The sequence below is a fragment of the Chiloscyllium plagiosum genome, unplaced genomic scaffold (assembly GCF_037043375.1).
Source record: "Chiloscyllium plagiosum isolate Xiang-an unplaced genomic scaffold, Cpla_swu_hap1 HiC_scaffold_25, whole genome shotgun sequence".
Taxonomy (NCBI): Eukaryota; Metazoa; Chordata; class Chondrichthyes; order Orectolobiformes; family Hemiscylliidae; genus Chiloscyllium; species Chiloscyllium plagiosum.
This window is the reverse complement of record NW_028270163.1, coordinates 2,025,455-2,047,345: the sequence shown is the minus strand read 5'-3', so window position 1 is coordinate 2,047,345 and position 21,891 is coordinate 2,025,455. Positions and strand designations below refer to the sequence as shown.

Here is a 21,891-nt window from a genome sequence, read left to right as displayed (position 1 = left end):
CGGTGATTTTTACACTCGTGATGGAGAGGGATAAGTGTGTACTACAGGGCAAGAATTATAGCTGGGGTAAGGGAAATTATGATGCGGTGAGGCATGACTTAGGATGTGTGGCTTGGAAAAGTAGACTCCAAGGCAAGAGTGTAAATGATATGTGGAACTTGTTCAAGGGGCAACTATTGAGTGTCCTTGATAATTATGTACCTGTCAGGCAGGTAGGAAAGGGTCGTGCGAGGGAGCCGTGGTTTAATAAGGAATTGGAATCCCTTGTTAAATGGAAGAGGGCGGCCTATCTCAAGATGAGACGTGAAGGTTCAATTGGGGCGATTGAGAGTTATAGGGTAGCCAGGAAGGACCTGAAGAGAGAGCTAAAAGCAGCAAGGAGGGGACATGAAAGGTCCTTAGTAGATAGGATTAGGGAAAACCCTAAGGCTTTCTATAGGTATGTTAGGAATAAAAGAATGACTAGGGTAGGAATAGGTCCAGTCAAGGATAGTAGGGGGAAGTTGCGTGTGGAGGCGGAAGATATTGGGGAGACACTGAATGAATACTTTTCTTCAGTATTCACTCAGGAACAGGGCATTGTTGTCGATGAGAATACTGAGGCACAAATAAGTAGAATGGATGGCTTTGAGGTATGTAGAGAAGAGGTGTTGGAAATCCTGGAAAAGGTGAAAATAGATAAGTCCCCTGGGCCTGATGGCATTTATCCTAGGATTCTCTGGGAAGCAAGGGAGGAGATTGCAGAGCCATTGGCCTTGATTTTTATGTCCTCTTTGTCTACAGGAGTAGTCCCAGAAGACTGGAGGATAGCAAATGTGGTTCCCTTGTTCAAAAAGGGGAGTAGGGATAACCCTAGTAACTATAGGCCGGTGAGTCTCACTTCTGTTGTGGGCAAAGTCTTAGAGAGAATTGTAAGGGATAGGATTTATGCACATCTAGATAGGAATAATGTGATCAAGGATAGTCAGCATGGTTTTGTGAAGGGCAAGTCGTGCCTCACAAACCTTATTGAATTCTTTGAAAAGGTGACGAAGGAGGTTGATGAGGGGAAAGCGGTAGATGTGGTATATATGGATTTTAGTAAGGCGTTCGATAAGGTTCCCCATGGTAGGCTACTGCAGAAAATACGGAGATATGGCATTGAGGGTGAGTTGGAGGTTTGGATTAGGAATTGGCTGGATGGAAGAAGACAGAGGGTAGTAGTTGATGGCAAAGTTTCTTCATGGAGTGCCGTCACTAGCGGTGTTCCGCAAGGATCTGTTTTGGGACCATTGCTGTTTGTCATTTTTATAAATGACCTGGAAGAGGGGTTAGAAGGTTGGGTGAGCAAGTTTGCGGATGACACGAAAGTCGGAGGAGTTGTTGACAGTGAGGAAGCATGTGGCAGGTTACAGCAGGATATAGAGAAGCTGCAGAGCTGGGCAGAAAGGTGGCAGATGGAATTCAATGTAGCCAAGTGCGAGGTGATTCACTTTGGGAAGAATAACAAAAAGATGGGGTACTGGGCTAATGGTCGGATACTTGGTAGTGTGGATGAGCAGAGGGATCTTGGTGTCCATGTACACAGATCTCTGAAAGTTGCCACCCAGGTAAATAGTGCGGTGAGGAAGGCATATGGCGTACTGGCTTTTATTGGTAGAGGAATTGAGTTCCGGAGTCCTGAGGTCATGATGCAGTTGTATAAGACTCTGGTACGGCCGCATCTGGAATATTGTGTGCAGTTTTGGTCGCCATACTATAGGAAGGATGTGGAGGCATTGGAACGGGTGCAGAGGAGGTTTACCAGGATGTTGCCTGGTATGGAAGGAAAATCGTATGAGGAAAGACTGAGGCACTTGGGGCTGTTTTCACTAGAGAAAAGAATGTTTAGGGGTGACTTGATTGAGGTGTACAAGATGATTAGGGGGTTAGATAGGGTCGACAGTATGAACCTTTTCCCGCGTATTGAGTCGGGTATTACAAGGGGGCATAGCTTTAAATTAAGGGGGGGTAGATATATTTCATCATGCTACTTTCAAATGCTGTCTAGCCAGCTCACCCACTCAATTTAATATTTCCTTAAAAATTGATACATAGTCCAACATATAGTCTCTGAACTCTGACTTACCAATTTTTCCTTAATTAATTTTAGTGGTCCTCTCACCTTATGTCTGAAAATGGACTGAAATTAGTTGATTCATTAGGTGCATCTCTAATTTGAGAAAGTACAAATGGAATTCCTTTATCCCAATCTTCTGGATAATTTTGACTATAAGCCCTCAACATGGTCTTTAAAATTTGCTGCCACTATTCTAATATTCCTTGTGATTATGGATTGTATACTATTGATTTAAAATGTTTTATTTCTAAGCTATCCATAATTTGCTTGGATAATTTTGATGTTAAATCTGACTCTTGATCTTATTGTATTTCTGTAGGTATTCCATATCTAGTAAAAGATTTGAGGAACTCTTCTACAATTCTTCTACCTGTGATTTCACATAATGGAATGACCTCTAAAAAGCGAGCAAAAAGTGACCATTATGGTCAGCAGCACTTTTTGTTTTAGGAAGGGATCCTATGCAATCAACTAAGACTCTTGTAAAAGGTTCCTCAAATGCTGGAAAAGGTATCATTAGGGCTGTTCTTTTCAGTGCCTGAAGTTTTCCTAGTGCCTGACATGTCTGGCAAAATTCAACCACAACTCTATGCAGTTCAGGCCAATAAAAATGTTTTTGTACTTTGGCTTGAGTTTTCCTGTCTCCTAAATGACCTCCTACTGGTACCTCATGTACTATACCTAATTTTTTTAACCCACTGGTAATACAACTTGATGAACTTCTAACCATTTGTCACCTGCCGGAATATGTAATGGTCTCCAGTTCCTTATCGGGACTTTGTTTTTAAGGTAGTAACATTCTGTGATACACTCAAATACACCTTTCACCATATTATATGCTTTTTCTCTTGTTTTTATGCGGTCCCTGACTTCCCTTGTCTGCTACAGTTGCATCATCCTCCCCTTTGTATGTTTCATCTTCCTTGGGATGAATTTCTGCTGTTTTTGCTGTCCCTTTATCTACAGTGCCTGAAATTTGATTCCTGACCCTTTTTGTCTCACTGTCTTATTTCTGGAAACAAGTCCTGGGCACCTAGTTCAGTCAATACTGACTGGGATCATGCACCCCAGGCCTCAATCTCCCATCCTTCCAAGCACTTTCAGAGACTCGTTTCATCAGTGGTGCCATGGGGTAGCCATGGCTGAACCTAGAATGACACCTACTGGAGCCCAGGATTAGGAGTGAGCTAGGTTGAAACTAGGTAATCTCAGGAGGCACTTTACATGCTGGGGGTTGAGGGAAGGCTGGGGAGGATGTCAAGGGGTCGTTTTGTTCTCACTGGACCTTCCCTTCCAAACATTCAATTTATCTGAATGCCTCTGAACAGACCATCCACCCCATCTGTTCCAGGAAACCACAAACTAGCCACACAGTCCTACTTGTCCTGTAAACTGCAATTTGACAAGCACATCTGAACCAGGGTAATACTAGCAAAGCTCTTAAAAGGTCATTAATTGAGGCCACTTAAGGATTTCAATTGGGGATAGGGTCAGAAGTAGGAGCATAGGTTTGCACATAAAATTCAACCCATCATGTTCCTTTCATGGCTGCTCAGGAACAAAATGCTAACAAATCTGATAATCTTGTGTCAGTGATTCATACTTGTACAATCCAGTCTTTGTAGTGTGCTAGAAGCAGAGCAAGTGTAATACACGTTTGTACACCATGTCTATTGCGCTGACTAAGCTCTTTGACCTAATCAGCGAGCTGAGGTTCTGGAAGCTGCAATCCAACTCTGGCTGCTGCCTGGTCAATTCAACATTAGACTGCAGATGGGACAAAGATAGGTGGAGGGATGAAGATAGGTAGAGGGACAAGTAGTACTGAGGAAGTGGGGAGACTGTAGAAGGACCTGGAATACAATGTGGGAAAGTGTGAGGTTATACACTTTGGTAGGAAGAAAAGAGGCATAGACTATTTTCTAAATGGGTAAATTGGAAAGCGAAAGCACAAAGGGACTTGGGAGTCTTAGTTCAGGATTCTCTTAAGGTTAAAATGCAGGTTCAGCTGGCATCTAGGAAGGCAAATGCAGTATTAGCATTCATTTTGAGAGGGGTAGAGTCCAAGGGCAGAGATGTACTGCTGAGAGTGTTTAAGGTCTGGTCAAACTGCATTTGGAATATTGTGAGCAGTTTTGGGCCCCTGTGTACCTGAGGAAGGATATGCTGGCCTAAGTGGGGGTGTAGAGGAGGTTTACAAGAATGATCCCAGGGATGAAAGGAAAATCAGATGAGGAGCGGTTGAGGACTATGGGTCTGTAATGTCGATAGAAGGATGAGAGGGGAAATGTATTGAAACTTACAGAATATTGAGAGGCCTGGATACAGTAAATGTGAAGAAGATTATTCCACTACTGGGAGAGATTAGGACCCAACGGCACAGCCTCAGAGTGAAGGGATGATCCTTTAGAACTGAGATGAGGAGGATTACTTCAGCCACAGGGCAGGGAATCTGTGGAACTCATTGCCACAGAAGGCTGTGGAGGCTAAGTCATTGATTGTTACAGGGCAATGGCAGGAGAAAGGGATTGAGAAGTATAGCAGATTCAATGGGTCTAATTCTGCTGCTATATATTGTGTATATCTATGGTCTATAGCATAACATGCAGTGAATATTTTCGGTGACATTCCTCCAGTCCAGATCATAATACGCAAGGATCCTAGATTCATTAGGCTGTGTGCCCTGAGTATGGGGTGCTTTCATCCATTTTCAAGCTCCACACGAAACAATGAAGTTTAGCCCATTTTCTGTGCAAACTGAAATCAATACAAGGATACTTCCTGCCAAAAACCAACCAAGCCCAGTTTATTTGTCAGATAGCAACGAAACATTTTATAGCATGTCATTTGCATAATCTCTGCACTTCCTCACTGGGTTCAATAGTGATGCACACTGTAATTGCCAAGTTTATGATCTGGCTTCACTCCATCCTGCTCTTGAATGTCACACAAACAATCTCAACAACGTTCCTACTGGCAATCGACTAATGTGGCCACAGATCTTCAACAACCTTCCTGACCCTTCTGCCAATTTCAGACTTCTCATTTGATCCTTTGTGTCCAAGTATTTATCAATTGCAATATTCAAATGCTTAGCCTTTTATATGGCCTTCAAGCTCCAATTCTTGCCTCAGCACAAGGATTTTGCTCAAACTCATCATTGAAGTATTTGGAGGGAAGCTAATTAAGGGAGGACTGGATGGAGAGGGGCGATGCTGATTTGTGACATGACCAGAAGAGACCCATATGTTTGGCATCATTTTATGTAGTTGGCCTGTTGGTCCATTAGATTGTGGTGTTGATTTTTACATAGAATGAGAGCTATCAGCATTGTTGATCAGCTGGATGTCAGGGATCACTTAAAGGGATTATCATTTCCTGGATCAGTATTCAATGATGCTCCACTGAAAGCTGCTCTCATGATGGTCACAGTGAACTACAGGCCTGTTAAAACAAGCTAAATTGGTGGGATGGGAGAAAGTGAGGACTGCAGATGCTGGAAATCAGAGCTGAAAATGTGTTGCTGGAAAAGTGCAGCAGGTCAGGCAGCATCCAAGGAGCAGGAGAATCAACATTTCGGGCATGAGCCCTTCTTCGGGCTGCGCTTTTCCAGCAACACATTTTCAGCTCTAAATTCTTGGGATGGTAGGTAAGGTCAAGGGGAACTCTATCACTGTTGTGGGAAGCAAGTGAGGGGTTTGAGGGTTGAAATGTGGGAGATGGGTCAGACCCAGCTGAGGGCCTTGTTAACAAGTGTTGGGGAATCCTCAGTTGAGGGAAAAGATGGACATTTCGGTCGACAACTCCCTTGTCGAAGTTGGCATCATCAGAACAAACGTGATGGAGATAGAGGAACAGGGAGAATGGAATAGAGTCTTCACAGGATGTAGGATGCAAGGATGTTTAGTCCAGGTAACTATAAGAGTTGCTGGCTTTACAGATGATATTGATGGCCAGTCTACCTCCAGAATTTGAAACAGAGATGTCAAGAAAGAGAAGGAAGGAGTCAGAGATGGATCAGATGATGGTAAGAGCAGGGTGGAAATTGGAAGCGAAATCGATAAATCTTTCCAATTCTGGACGAGAGGGAAATAGCACCGATGATATCATTGATATACCAGAGAAAGAGCTGTGGGTGGGGTCTGGAATAGGACTGGAACAAGGAATGGTCTACATATGTCACAAAGAGACAGGCAAAACTGGGGTCCCACACACATACCTATGGCCACTTCTCTAACCTGAAGAAAATGAGATGAGTTAAAAGAAAGGTTGTTCATGGTGAGGATGAGTGCGGCCAGACGGAGGAGGCAGGTGGTGAATAGAAATGGTTCAGACTTTAGTTCCAGGAAAAAGTGGAAAGAGCCCTGAAGCTGCCCTGGTGCGGGTTGGACTTGTAAAGGGATTGCACCTCCATGGTAAAGAGGAGGCAGCTGGAGCCAGCAAACTGGACATTCTGAAACTGGTGTAAAGCATCTGAAGAATTGCAGATATAAGTGGAGAGGGACTGGACGAGGGGAGAAAAGACTGAGTCAAGGTAGAAAGAGATGAGTTCTGTGGGACAGGAGCAGGCATAAACAATGGGTCTGTCTGGGCAGTATTGATTATAAATTTTGGGAAGGAGATAGAAGAGGGTTGTGTGGGATTGGGAGACAATCAGCTTGGAGCCAGTGGTGGGGAGAGATAACCAGATGAATTGAGGTTGATCACCATGGTTGATACTATGGCCTGACGTTCCATCATGGGGCTATGGTCTGGGTAAGATAGGAGTAGGTATCTGAGAGCTGGCGTCAAAATTAAAGTGGTGCTGGAAATGCATAGCAGGTCAGGCAGCATCTGAGGAGCAGGAAAATCGACATTTCGGGCAGAAGCCCTTCATCAGGACGCTCCTTACTTTCACCTATCTGACAGCTTGCACTCAGCCTCTGTAATGTAGAGGTCAGTCCATCAGACTACAACAGCACCACACTTATCAGCAGACTTAATTTACAAAGTTGGAATTGAATCTGACAGCACAGAGTGCAGTCAGTTCCCAGGAGGGTAAGTTGGAATGGTCAAGATGGGGGGAGGGGGTGTGGCGGCAGAGAAATTGAGGCGACCAATGTCAGTGACAGTTTTGAACGAATGAGCAGATCAAGTTTTGCCAGGGTAACTCAGCTTCTCACGTTGTTATAGCCTTGGTTCAAACATGGATAAAAGAGCTGAATTCCAGAGGCAAGTTAAGAGTGACTGCCCTTGGCATCAAGACTGCATTGGATTAAGTATGGCATCATATAGCCCTTGGAAAAACTGGAATCAATGGGTATCATGAGAGTAAACTCTCTGTTGTGTGGTACATAGGAAAATGGTCGAGGTTGTTGGAGGTCAGTCATCCCAGATCCAGGATATTTCTGCAGGAGTTCCTCAGCATAGAGTCCTAAACCCAATCAACGTCAGCTGCTTAATCAAGACGTTCCCTCCATTATTGGATCAGAAGTGGGAATGTTCACCAATGATTGCACAATGTTCAGCATTATTTGTGACTCTTCAGACACTGAAGCAGTCCATGTCCAAATGCAACAAACGTTGGACAATATTCAGGCATGGGCTGACAAATGGCAAGTAACATTCTCACCACATAAATGCCAAACAGTAGGAGACAATCTAATCACCACACCTTGAAATTCAATGTTGTTACTGTCACTGAATTCCCTACTTTTAACATCCTGGGGATAGCCATTGAATAGAAATTCAACTGGACTCAATATATAAATACACCGGCTACAACAGTAGGTCAGATGCTAAGAATACTGCAACAAATAACTCACTTCTTGACTCCTCAAAGCTTGTCTATCACCTACAAAGCACAGTCAGGAATTTGATAGAATATATCCTACTTGCCTGGATGAGTGCAACTTCAACAACACTCAAGAAACATGACATCATCCAGGACAAAACAGTCTGTTTGGTTGGCACCATTTCCACAAGCATCTACTTCCTCCAACACCGATCTCAGTAGCAGCGGTGTGTACTATCTATAAGATACACCACAGAAACTCACCAAAGATCCATAGTCAGAACCTTCAAAACCCATGACATGAGATACATGGGAACATCACCACCTAGAAGATCCCCTCCAAGCTGCTTACCATCCTGACTTAGAAATATATCACCGTTGCTTCACTGTCACAGGGGCAAACTCCTGGAATTCCCTCCTTAAGGACATTGTGTGTCTACCTACAGTACATGAACTGTACCAGTTCAAGAAGGCAGGTCACCACCGCCTTCTCAAGGGCAACTCTGTTCAAGCAAAATAAATGCTGGCCAGCCCGCTATGCCCACATCCCACAAGAGAATTTTTTAAAAAGCCCTCAATTAAAGAAGCAAATGGTGCACTTCCTTCCAAACTTTTTGCATCTCAATAATTTTGAAACTGTTCAAACATCCCTCAAACAATCATTGCACTTGGCATGTTCCAGGTGCAGTACAGTAATGTCTAATATATGCTAAGAAATTAGCACAATAAATCCTTTGTATTCAGAGGTATATAGTAGCTGCATTTTCATTGGTCTGATCAATGTAGGAACTCGTGGTGATCAATTTGGGGTATCATATTGCATATCAGAAAGCTGCTGTGGAGCTCCACATAAAACAATTCTTTCTCTGTCTCGCATACATACACACAAATATACACTCAACTCTCACATTATAGTGAATAAAAAATCTAAAGTTCACCTTTTGGGCTTCACAGCCGTTTTCAATGTATTTTGTATGATTTCTATGCTGTATTAAATTTCTGCAATGCTCTGACCATCTGATTCTATAAAACTCTCCCAGTTGCCAATCTTAACTTCTTTCCATGTTGCTGTCTCTAATGATATTTCTGGGAGTTCTTCCTTCTTGGTTATTGCAATTGAATAATCTTTTGTTATTTTCTAAATCTGGCTGATTTGTAATCTGATATCTCTGACTTACTTCAGTATTGCAACTCATACTGTGTCACCATGGAATCTCCGCTCCTCGCTCCAGTCGCTGCATCATCCAGCTTGTTTCTCACAATGAATCTAGAGTACATACTGGACAGATTACCTCACAGATCAAATTCCTGGGGAGATCTCCATTTTAACCTGCACATAGCCTTCCTAATTACAGAATTCTCAACTTTCTTCCAATTCTGACCTCTTATTTCTTTCACTCACCAATGCTAGTGTGGTCTTCAGCTGGCCCTAATTCCTGGCATTCGTTTATTTAATCACTATTTGAACAAATACAATTATATTGAATTAGGAGCAGGGGTAGGTCACTTGAAACCACTCCAGAACTCAATAATATCTGGCCAAATATGATTCCTCAATATTTTCTACCTACCCCAGTAATCTTTCATCCCTTTGCTTATTAACAATCTATCAGACCCTGCCTCAAAAATATTCAAAAGTCTTTGCTTCTACCACTTAGTGGGAAAAAAAATTCCAAAGACTCTGTGAGAAAAGAAGATCTCCTCATTTGTGTCTTAAATGGATGATCTGTTATTTCTAAACAGTGACCCTGTAATTCTAGATTTTCCCAATACAGGAAACTTTTCATGCACACTGTCAAGATCCCTCATAAAATCAACTCTTATTCTTCTAAATTCCAATACTAACAAGATCTAAGAGGTGATCTAACAGAGATATATAAGATGCTAAAGGAAACTCACAAAATAGACGTGGGGCAATCTGAAATGAGAGGTCATAGTTTTAGAATAAGGGGTTGCAGATTTAAGACAGAGATGAACAGAATTTACTGCTCACAAAAAGCCATGAATCTGTGGAATTCACTATTTCAGAGTGTGGTGGATGCCAAGATACTGAATAAGTTTAAAGAGATTAACATATTTTAATTAGTAATGAGTTGAAGGGTTATGGAGAGTGGCAGGAAAGTGGAGTTGAGGCTGAGGTGATCAGCCATGATTGTATCAAATGACAGAGTAGGCTTGAGGGGATGAATTTCTCAGTCCTGCTCCTAGTTCTTACATAATTTTTCTTAATCTTGCCACAAGGCTACAAGAGAGAACAAGATCATATGAAACTCTATCACTTTCGACAATGATGTAGATTGTGGATAATTAGCATATTACACAGACAGACTTAGTCCCTTATTCAACAACTCTCTGCCTCCCTATCTCACTCTCCTCCTTTAAAAGCAGTTTGATACTCCTTAAAACCTATCTCATTGGCCAACCTTGCTGACACCTATCCCAATGTCTCCTTACAGACTCATTTTCAAATTTTGTTTGATAATGTTCATGTGAAGCATTTTATAATGTTTTTAATATCAAATGTGCTTGATACATACAGCTGCCAAGAGATTTAAACTAGTACTGGCAGATTGACAAGCGATCCGAAAGTTACCTTTCACACACACATTCCCTGATTTGAAGTCAAACCTGCCTGCTAAGTACAGCATTTTAGAATATAGAACATAAATCAATACAGCACAGAAATGGCCCCTTCAGCCTCACAATGTTGTGCCAAACATTACATCAAATTTAACTAATCCTTCTCCATGTCCTTGGTCCATATCCCTCCATTCCTTGCATTTTGGGTCAGATGCTTGGATTTATACATGATCGAGTGTTATGCTTTCCTGATGGCTGAGCCTTTCTGGATAGGTTACATTTAAAATTCATCCTGGAGTGATCAATGTGAATGATAAATCCTATTAAACTAATTAACTCTCCTTTTAAGAGTAAAGGAAATAAAAATCTAGATTCAGTTAAAAAAATTAAAACAGGAGATGTTAGAATCTCTCTAAATGTGGATATAAGAAAGGCTAAATTGTTTCTTCATATATAAGTATTGATTATGTTACATGTCATTGTAATCATGGAAACCCAAGCTGTTGGCCAGCTGTGGTTTTATTTTTGTCTTCCTATATTGCTGTACATACAAAAAATATACAATCACATTTTTGAACTGAAAAGATCGCTAGAATTTCAATCAATCGCTTTTGCATAAACCAAAACTCTATCTTTCATAGTCATTTTCCTATGTTGTCTATTTCATAGCATGCAAAATGCTCGGCTTCATCATCATCAGAACAGGTAAAGAGGACATTCTTTAATTCTTGGTAGTAACCTGTAACCTACCGCAGTTTAGAACTGGTGACAGTGTCAGAACAATTCAACAAGGAAGTATACTGTGCAGCACTCACCATTCCCACTGCTGTTCCTCGTCCCTTGTTCCTGGAAAATATCCTTCGATTCCACGGTGCCGTCAGCAGCTAAGAAAAGAAACTGTAAAGAGTGAGTCACTCCCTGTCATTCTGACAACACCCATTATTACCCACCAACTGCCCACCTGTAACTTCATCTGTTTTATCAAGCTTTTGCTGACTGCACCTTTCTTCACATGTCTGGGAGGTCTCCTCAATGGCTGTTCCAATATGGACAGTTAAGCCATGTCCTGTATTGACAAATGCCCTTCTTTGCAAGGTAAATGGTTAACCCCTAATGGTAATACCATTCAAATTAATTTACATAGAGTCACAGAGATATACAGCATGGAAACAGACCTATCGATCCAACTTGTCAATGCCGACCAGATATCTGAAATAAATCTAGTCTCATTTGCCAGCATTTGGCTCATACATCTCTAAACCCTTCCTATATATCCATCGAGATCCCTTTTAAATTAGATTAGATTAGATACAGTGTGGAAACAGGCCTTTCAGCCCAACAAGTCCACACCGACCTGCCAAAGCACAACCCACCCAGACCCCATTCTCCTATATTTACCCCTACACCCAACACTATGGGCAATTTAGGTTGTAATTGTACCAGCCTCCATCACTTCCTCTGGCGGTTCATTCCATATACGTACCACCCTCTGCGTGTAAAAGTTACCCCTTAGTTCTCTTAGATCTTTCCACTTGAAATACGTAGTCTATTTATCTTATCCATACCTCTCATGATTTTATAAACCTCTATAAGGTCACCTGTTAGCCTCCAATGCTCCAGGAAAAATAGCCCCAGTCTGTTCAGCCTCTCTCTCACTTCAACCCCAACAACATCCTTGTAAATATTTCCTGAACCCTTTCAAGTTTCACAAGTTTCATCCTTTCTAAAGCAGGTAGATCAGAACTGCATGCAGTATTCCAGTAGTGGCCTAATCAGCATCCTGTACAGCTGCAACGTGATCTCCCAACTCCTGTACTCAATGCACTGATCAATAAAGGAAAGCATACCAAATGCCTTCTTCAGTATCCTATCTACCTGTGACTCCACTTTCAAGGAGCTATGAACATGCACTCCAAGGTCTCTTTGTTCAGCAACACTTCTCAGGATCTTGTAAGTGTATAAGTCTTGCCTGATTTGCCTTTCCAAAAATGCAGCACCTCACATTTATCTAAATCAAGCTGCTTCTGATACACCTCAGCCTCTTCCTTATCTGAGAGATTCATCATACTCGACAGTTCCCTGGTTGGGACTATCAACATCATCAAATGCATTTTTGGGATCCAGCTGTTCTGGATGAGTGCATTTACCACTTTGATCATTCCAATCTTTGCTCACGCCGAGACCATCTGTTTGCCACCTTTATCCATTTAAGATGTCGCACATCTTCCTGAACCACCCAAAACTCAGGTTCTTTTGATGTTTTGTTGTGCCAGTTGCCAACAACTCTGATGAAATACTTTGACATTCTTACCCTGAAACAGGTTCAAAATCTTTCTGAACAATGTCTGGGCCCAGCAAAATCTTCCACTTTAACTCCTGATCCAGTGTCAGAATAAACAAACGCAGTTTTGAATTGGTTCTGGCCCGAATCCAGAGAGGACAAAACAATCACCAGCTCAGTTTCCCACGCCAACTAATACCAGCTGTTTATCAATCATCCCTAACACCCCCTCTCAAATACCTGCTTTCTCCTTCTCTACTGTTTTAAAGTAGATTCCACTGAGTTTGGAGCTACCAGAGAATATCCTTCTCTCTGCACGGTGCTTAAACCCAGACTGAGTGTTTCTATAAGATACTGAACTGATTGCCTTGCTGTATCAAAGTCCACACAAGGAAAAGAAAGTAGAATTTACTGCAGTTGAACTTTGTTCTGTCATTGTTGTAAGTGCGTCATTCCAGCTAAATGAGAGTGAGTTACTTCTCAACAGACTCCACTTTACCAGAACACATTGCCACTCCCTGACCCAGGGAATGGTGGGGGTGGGGCAATATGCCAATCACTTACAATTAGGCAGTCATGCGGCTTGGGCCTTGGCCGCTGTCCTGTCCGTGGAGACACAGTTACCAGCAGACAGCTGTCCACTTCCTGCTCCTTACACCAGTCCTCAGTGCTTGCCTTCTGATCTGCTTACCCTGTTTCTGTTCTGCCATCCCACTCCCTACCAACTGTCACCTACCTCTTGTGCCCAGTTCTCCAAAGCCTTTTCCTGCTGCCTGCCACCCCTTATATACTGGTGGACAGTGTAATAGAATGTGTAAGGCATAATGTTATGATTGTGACAGAGATCATTACCTTTTCAAAATAAATTCTTACTCCAGTTATTAACTTAAAACATCACACTATAAGATTTCACATTTTAAGCAAAACTTCTGCTGTACAAGAATTAAACAAATCAAGGATGACTAATTCAAAATACTTTATAAACCTTTATTATTTAAATATAAGAATTGTCAACAGACCATTTTCCATTCAGTATTGAATTGTTCTCCGATACACTGCAGGATCTTGAGGGTTTTTTCTGCTGAGTTCAAATCAAGGTGTGCACAGCTCTTAGTGATTTACACAAATTTTCCTTATTTTCTGACATTTAGACTTCCAGAGGTCTTTTTTTCTCTCGACAAGAATTCCACTCTTCCACTAGTTCTACCAGATCTGCCAATTTTAATTCCTTATGCATTTGTCATTCTGAGTACCATACCCAATTCCTTAGTGGCTGCATATGACAAACCTGATTGTAGTGGCCTTTACTCTCCTTGTTCTGGCTGCTTTGCAAATACACAGCTAATTTCCCACACCCCTTCAAGCTTACTGATTATTGCTGTGGTAAAAACACATAGATAAACTCCACAGAGACTTATTACATGGCAACATCATACCGGGGATGTTCCAGATAGAGATTTAAATCAATGATCTTTTACTTTCAAAACAACCCTTTATTTCTATGATCCAAATAAGTAGTTTATACCTCAAATGGAGCGAACAATCCTCTTACTAGGCTTACTTGTTCCACGATGAATACTAGTTTTATATGTTTTTAACTATTTGGTCTGGACAATCTATATGAATAATTGGAACCTCCCCTGTTTTCATTCCAACCTTTATGTATTTTCTTGAGATGTCTTGAGATAAAGTGTTCAGAGTAGCTTTATAATCCTAGATATGAATATCTTTTACAAGCAACACTGTAAAGCTCCCCTTTGAACCATAATTACCTGAGGTCAGTTTGCATTGTACTTATTTCAGGATATGGAGATGCCGGTGTTGGACTGGGGTGTAAAAGGTTAAAAATCACACAACACCAGGTTATAGTCCAACAGGTTTCATTGGAAGCACTAGCTTTCGGAGCGCCGCTCCTTCATCAGGTGGTTGTATCAAGTGGTTCATCAGGTGACAACCACCTGTGAAGGAGCGTCATTCCGAAAGCTAGTGCTTCCAATTAAACCTGTTGGACTATAACCTGGTGTTCTGTGATTTTTAACTTTGTACTTATTTCAAAGTAGCTTACAATTTTGCAGTCAAATGTTACCATTCATCCAACTTTGAAATTGATTTCCTAAAATTAAATGTTACACATCTAAAGCCTAGCAATTAGGAATTTTGGTATTTATAATAATATACACTGTGAAATGGATGCTTCCTTAACAAATAGGATATAATGAGCAATGAACACTGTACAATGTATATATCCAGGGAAAGGAGCTCAAATAATATTAAGTAAAAAGTAAAGTCACAATAGACCCAGTCCATCATTAGAAACATAGAGACAACTGGTACTGAGTTTAACCACACCTCAGGCAAGGGACAAGGTTGACAAGGTGAGACCTTAATATGACCTCAGCTGGTATAGGGATTTAACCCAGTGGTGTTATTCTGCATCACAAATCAATCTCCCAGCCAACTGAAGGATCCACTCTCAGTTCCTTTGTTTCTGCAGGCCGGGATACCACAGAGGTATGAGTTGCATTTCTGTAAGAATTGCTCAGTGAATTTTGGGCAGCAGTACCTCCCACCCACCACCATCTCTCCTTCACCTCAGACCAAACTCTGAGGGACAGGATGTACATGTATTTGAAAAGACAAAAACTGATTAGGGATAGTCAATATGGCTTTGTGCGTGGGAAATCATGTCTCACAAACTTGATTGAGTTTTTTGAAGAAGTAACAAAGAAGATTGATGAGGGCAGAGCAGTGGATGTGACCTATATGGGCTTAAGTAAGGCTTTCGACAAGGTTCCCCATGGGAGACTGATTAGCAAGGTTAGATCATGGAATACAGGGAGAACTAGCCATTTGGATACAGAACTGGCTCAAAAGTAGAAGACAGAGGGTGGTGGTGGAGGCCTGAGACCAATGGAGTGCCACAAGGATCGGTGCTGGGTCCTCTACTTTTTGTCACTTACATAAATTATTTGGATGCGAGTATAAGAGGTACAGTTAGTAAGTTTGCAGATGACACCAAAATTGGAGGTGTAGTGGACAACGAAGAGGGTTACCTCAGATTACAACAGGATCTGGACCAGATGGACCAATGGGCTGAGAAGTGGCAGATGGAGTTTAATTCAGATAAATGTGAGGTGCTGCATTTTGGAAAGCAAATCTTAGCATGACTTACACACTTAATGGTAAGGTCCTAGAGAGTGTTGCTGAACAAAGAGGCCTTGGAGTGCAGGTTCATAGCTCCATGAAAGTGGAGTCACAGGTAGATAGGATGGTGAAGAAGGCGTTTGGTATGCTTTCCTTTATTGGCCAGACTATTGAGTACAGGAGTTGGGAGGTCATGTTGCGGCTGTACAGGACATTGGTTAGGCCACTGTTGGAATATTGCATGGAATTCTGGTCTCCTTCTTATCGGAAAGATGTTGTGAAACTTGAAAGGGTTCAGAAAAGATTTACAAGGATGTTGCCAGGGTTGGAGGATTTGAGCTATAGGGAGAGGCTGAAAAGGCTGGGGCTGTTTTCCCTGGAGTGTCGGAGGCTGGGGGGTGACCTTATAGAGGTTTACAAAATTATGAGGGGCATGGATAGGATAAATAGACAAAGTCTTTTCCCTGGGGTCGGGGAGTCCAGAACTAGAGGGCATAGGTTTAGGGTGAGATGGGAAAGATATAAAAGAGACCTAAGGGGCAACTTTTTCACACAGAGGATGTGGTGGAGGCTGGTACAATTGCAACATTTAAGACGCATTTGAATGGGTATATGAATAGGAAGGGTTTGGAGGGATATGGGCCGGGTGCTGGCAGGTGGGACTAGTTTGGGTTGGGATATCTGGTCGGCATGGACAGGTTGGACTGAAGGGTCTGTTTCCATGCTGTACATCTCTATGACTATGACTCTAAGTAACAATCTGCTCCTCTAATTGCCCCTCCCACTCATGTATCCACCAACAGGAATCTCAGTGTTTCAGAATTGTGACACTTCCTTCCAAAAAGCAATTAACAATTTCAAAAGCACAACAGTAGCTGCCATAATATCGCTGTCTCCACTGGGGATGTACAGTGATTGGAGCAATAGCACCAGCAATGGCACTAAATCTAACAATGTTTCAACAAAAACAGAAACTGAACAGTTCCAGTCTGATCAGTTAAGAGGAAAGTGCAGTACTAAAACATCAGCATTCTTGTCGATGATATGTTTTGGCAAATGAAATTAATTAGTAAAAAAATCCAACATGGAATAGGCCAGATGGAGATAAAGTAGTGCTCTTTGCATGGCTTATTGGCATCCATAAGATTGCCTCTAAATTATCAACTGTCAAAACTACAAAATTCATATTTTTCTGCAATGGGCTGAATAATGTGTTGTATTAAACACAACATGCAATGAAAGGCCTGCTCAATTAAGCTCGATCATAACTTCTAGACTTGTGCACTGCTGTTTCAGTGAGTTGCTGCACTATATTGATTAGACTTGTTGAATGCTAAGTCTAAATGAGGATCCTCAGTTGCTTTTAATTCCAACCATAAGAGTTTCTTTGTCATTCCCAGAGTTGCGTCTCACCCATTTTTCTTCCTGCGAGCGGAACTTAACAATTGTCAGTAACAAGTTTTACCTGCCATTTCTGCTACTACTTCATATTTTGTTCAGCTTATTTTCAAAATTACCAAGCTCTCCCTTCACAAATTGCTGATTCTCGTAGTTTCCTATCACCGACAAACGTTAGGATTTTAATTGAATTTTGGAATCTAAGACATTGATGGAAGTTATAAACAGGAATAAGTGGAGGAAGTGCTGAATGTCTTGAAACGCATAAAGGTGGATAAATCCCCAGGACCTGATCAGGTGTACCCAAGAACTCTGTGGGAAGCCAGGAAAGTGATTGTTGGACCCCTAGCTGAGATATTTGTATCATTGATAGTCACAAGAGAGGTGCTGGAAGACTGGAGGTTGGCTAACGTGGTACCACTGTTTAAGAAGGATGGTAAGGACAAGCCAGGGAACTATAGACCAGTGAGCCTGACGTCGGTAATAAGTTGTTGGAGGGAATCCTGAGGGACAGGATTTACATACATTTGGAAAGGCAAGGACTGATTAGGGATAGTCAACATAGTTTTGTGCGTGGGAAATCATGTCTCACAAACTTGATTGAGTTTTTGAAGAAGTAACAAAGAGGATTTATGAGGCCAGAGCAGTATATGTGATCTATATGGACTTCAGTAAGGCGTACAACACAGTTCCCCATGAGAGACTGGTTAGCAAGGTTAGATCTCATGGAATACAGGGGGAACGAGCCATTTGGATACAGAACTGGCTCAAAGGTAGAAGACAGAGAGTGGTGGTGGAGGGTTGTTTATCAGACTGTGACCAATGGAGTGCCACAAGGATCGGTGCTGGGTCCACTAATTTTTGTCATTTATATAAATGATTTGGATGTGAGCATAAGAGATATAGTTAGTAAATTTTCAGATGACATCAAAATTGGAGGTGTAGTGGACAGTGAAGGAGGTTACCTCAGGATCTTGATCAGATGGTCCAATGGGCTGAGAAGTGGCAGATGGAGTTTAATTTAGATAAATGCGAGGTGCTGCATTTTGGGAAAGGAAATCTTAGCAGGACTTATACACTTAATGGTCAGGTCCTAGGGAGTGTTGCTGAACAAAGAGACCTTGGTGTGCAGGTTCATAGCTCCTTGAAAGTGGATTTGCAGGTGGATAGGATAGTGGAGAAGGCGTTTGGTATGCTTTCCTTTATAGGTCAGAGTATTAAGTTGGGAGGTCATGTTGTGGCTGTACAGGACATTGGTTAGACCACTGTTGGAATATTGCATGCAATTCTGGTCTCCTTCCTTTCGAAATGATGTTGTGAAACTTGAACGGGTTCAGAAAAGATTTACAAGGATGTTGCCAGGGTTGGAGGATTTGAGCTACAGGGAGAGGCTGAACAGGCTGGGGCTGTTTTTCCTGAGTGTCGGAGGCTGAGGGGTGACCTTATAGAGGTTTACAAAATTATGAGGGGCATGGATAGGATAAATAGGCAAAATCTTTTCCCTGGGGTGGGGGAGTCCAGAACTAGAGGGCATAGGTTTAGGATGAGAGGGGAAAGATATAAAAGGGACCTAAGGAGCAACTTTTTCACACAGAGGGTGGTACGTGTATGGAATGAGCTGCCACAGGATGTGGTGGAGGCTGGTACAATAGCAACGTTTAAAAGGCATCTGGATGTGTATATGAATAGGAAGGGTTTGGAGGGATATGGGCTGGGTGCTGGCAGGTGGGACTAGATTGGGTTGGGATATCTGGTCGGCATGGTTGGATTGGACTGAAGTGTCTGCTCCCATCCTGTACATCTCTATGATTCTATGACTCTACAAGTGCTCTTACCCTCAATCTCATCGGCTACTCATTCAGCACCAGGTCCCACCTGGATATAAGCATTTACTTCACTGTCATTCTATGGGTTTCAGGTGAGAATCTCTGTTATTCTAGTAAGGTTACAATGATTCAGCATTCACTGTGCAACCACCTCATCCGGACCCAGGCCCTGAGAAAGAAAGTTATCATATCAGTAAACCAAATTCCAAGAGAAAATTAAGGACACTAAAAAAACCTCTTTGCTGAATTCCAGTCCCCCAGAACCACTGAGCAACCCACTAGCTTCATGACAAGAGGCCTTTAAACTTTACAACTTAATGTCGAGGGTGTATTGGCTGCCAAATAATGCCTCATTGATGTGCTGCCACTCATTGACATAATTTATTTATAAAAGATCCAAACTGGAACTGAAGAAGCAGCTTGCTATTACATCACAGGTTTCGACCTATTGTGCTAATTCCTCAATGATTCACAGCCATTACTATATCATATCCAAAGTTGTCAACACAGTCACCATTACCAAATATGTTTTGTGACACATTTCAAGTCAATGGTTTCCACATTGCAGATACGTACATGCCTAGTGCTAGCTGGCACTACTGCCTTATCCAGATACCAGTGGTAGACTTCAAGAAACACTATATTGACTGGCATTACTCTGTACCAGACAGTAATGGTTAACAGCTCCTAAAGTAGGCTTGCAGAAATCCTTGCTCTAAATCATTACCCCAAGCAAGGGAGAAAGTTTAATTCAACCAGATGAAGTCAGAAATACTCACCTGACATACCCTTATTGGTCACCTACGATTAGTACAGTGCTTAGTCTTGGATGATATCCCATACAGCACAGCTGCTGCTCCTTTAACAAGGTTATGTTATCCTTGTTTTTTTTTCAGGAGATCATAAAGACACTAGTTCCAAAACGTCTGAGTTCATCTACTTGAGGAAGCTTTTAGGTTTAAAAACAAACATGTACAATGAAAGTGGAGTGGCCAGATCTCCCAGCTTAGCTTTTCTCTGGTTTGGTTTGGTTTGGTTCGGGTTTTAGCAGTCTGGCAATTCTGTGCAAGCAGGACAAAGTGAGGACTGCAGATGTTGGAGATCAGAGTTGAAAAGTATGGTGCTGGAAAAGCGCTGCAGGTCAGGCAGCATCCGAGGAGCAGGAGAGTCGATGTTTCTGGCATAAGCCCTTCATCAGGAATGTGGTTGGGAGGAGGTGCTGAGAGTTAAATAGGAGGGTGTGGGTGAGGTAGCTGGGAAGGCGATAGGCAGATGAGGGTGATGGTTGATGGTGATAGGTTGGTGGGGTGGGTGGAGCGGATAGGTGGGAAGGAAGATGGACAGAGGAAAGACCACTTCAACTCCTTCTCCCACTCCACCAAGGACATGCAAGTCCTGGGTCTCCTCCATCGCCGAATCCAAAACACCTAATGCCTGGAGGAAGAATGCCTCGTCTTCTGCCTTGGGGCCCTCCAACCACACGGCATCAACGTCAACTTCATCAGTTTCCTCATCTCTCCTCTCCCACACCTCATCCCAGATTTAACCCTCCAACTCGGCACTCCAACTCTTGAACTATCCTACCTGTCCATCTTCCTTTCCACCTGTCTGCTCCACCTTCCGCCCCCCAAAACCCCGCACCTATATCTACTACTGCCTTCCCAGCTACCTCACCCCATCCTCCTATTTATCTCTTTGTTCACCCGCCCCCCCCCCCAATTCCTAACGAAGGGCTTATGCCCAAAATGTTAATTCTCCAGATCTTCGGATACTGCCTGACCTGCAGTTCTGAACAAGCAGTCAGTCAGTCAGTTTTGAGGTCAAAATTGGTCAAAGAAACAGCTACATGGAAGGCATTCCATGCTGAATCACTCTGCCATCTCTCTTTCTCACATCTCTCCTGTAGGACCGTGTGTGTTTGATTTGACCTTTTTTTGCCAAGGGGTGTTTACAGGGATTGTTGTAGGAATTTGGAACAGTATCATTAAGTTGGGATAATCTGTTGGGTTTTCAGACGGGTTAAGTTATTCTATATTCTGTTCCCTTTTGTTTGTGCTTCATTTCAAATAAATTGTGTTGTTTAAAATTAAGTGGTTGGGCCAGCTGCATCCCTCCTGGAATATCCACTCTCCACCTGCTTAAAACAACCAACAAAGGTAGGGGCCAGGCTACTTTCCTGAAATGTTTTGAGGGAGTCTGGCCTGGTCCATAACATGGTTCATGGGTACTTCATGCTGGTCCTTGTACAGAGCCATAGAATCATTGAGCAATGAAACAGACCCTTCAGTCTAACTTGTCCATGATGATCAAGTTACCCAAATTAAACTAGTTCTATTTTCCTGCATTTGGCCAATATCCTTCTAAATCTTTCTTATTCATGTACCTATCCAAATGTCTTCCAAATATTGTAACTGTACCAGTATCTACCACTTCCTCTGGCAGTTCATTCCACATACAAACCACCCTCTGTGTGAAAAGGTTGCCCCTCAGATCCCTTTTAAATCTTTCTCATCTTAAAACTATGGCCCCTAGTTCTGAACTCCCCACCCCCTCCCTTATTTGCACCCTTCATGATTTCATAAATCTCTTCCTAAGCTCCAGTGACATTAATCCCAGCATATCCAGCCTCTCCTTATAACTCAAATCTTCCAGTCCTGGGAACATCATGGTAAATTTTTCTTAACCCTCCAATTTAATAACACCTTCCTTTTAGCAGGGTGACCGGAACTGTACATATTACTCCAAAAGTTGTCTTACCAATGTCCTGTACAACCTCAACATGACTTCCCAA

General features: G+C 42.3%; 1 protein-coding gene across 1 annotated transcript in view; it reads right to left on the bottom strand.

Annotated features, from left to right (window-relative positions):
- myo15b (myosin XVB) overlaps nucleotides 1–13,826 on the bottom strand; it is a 267,080-nt gene extending 253,254 nt beyond the window's left edge. Inside the window, exons 1-2 of the mRNA XM_088000375.1 lie at nucleotides 13,752–13,826; nucleotides 11,267–11,335 (exon numbers count right to left, since the gene is read on the bottom strand). Of these exons, the coding sequence (XP_087856501.1) occupies nucleotides 11,267–11,335; nucleotides 13,752–13,754 (72 nt within the window). The 5' untranslated portion in view covers nucleotides 13,755–13,826. The remainder of the gene's footprint in view (nucleotides 1–11,266; nucleotides 11,336–13,751) is intronic.
- Between the last annotated feature and the right edge of the window lie 8,065 nt (nucleotides 13,827–21,891).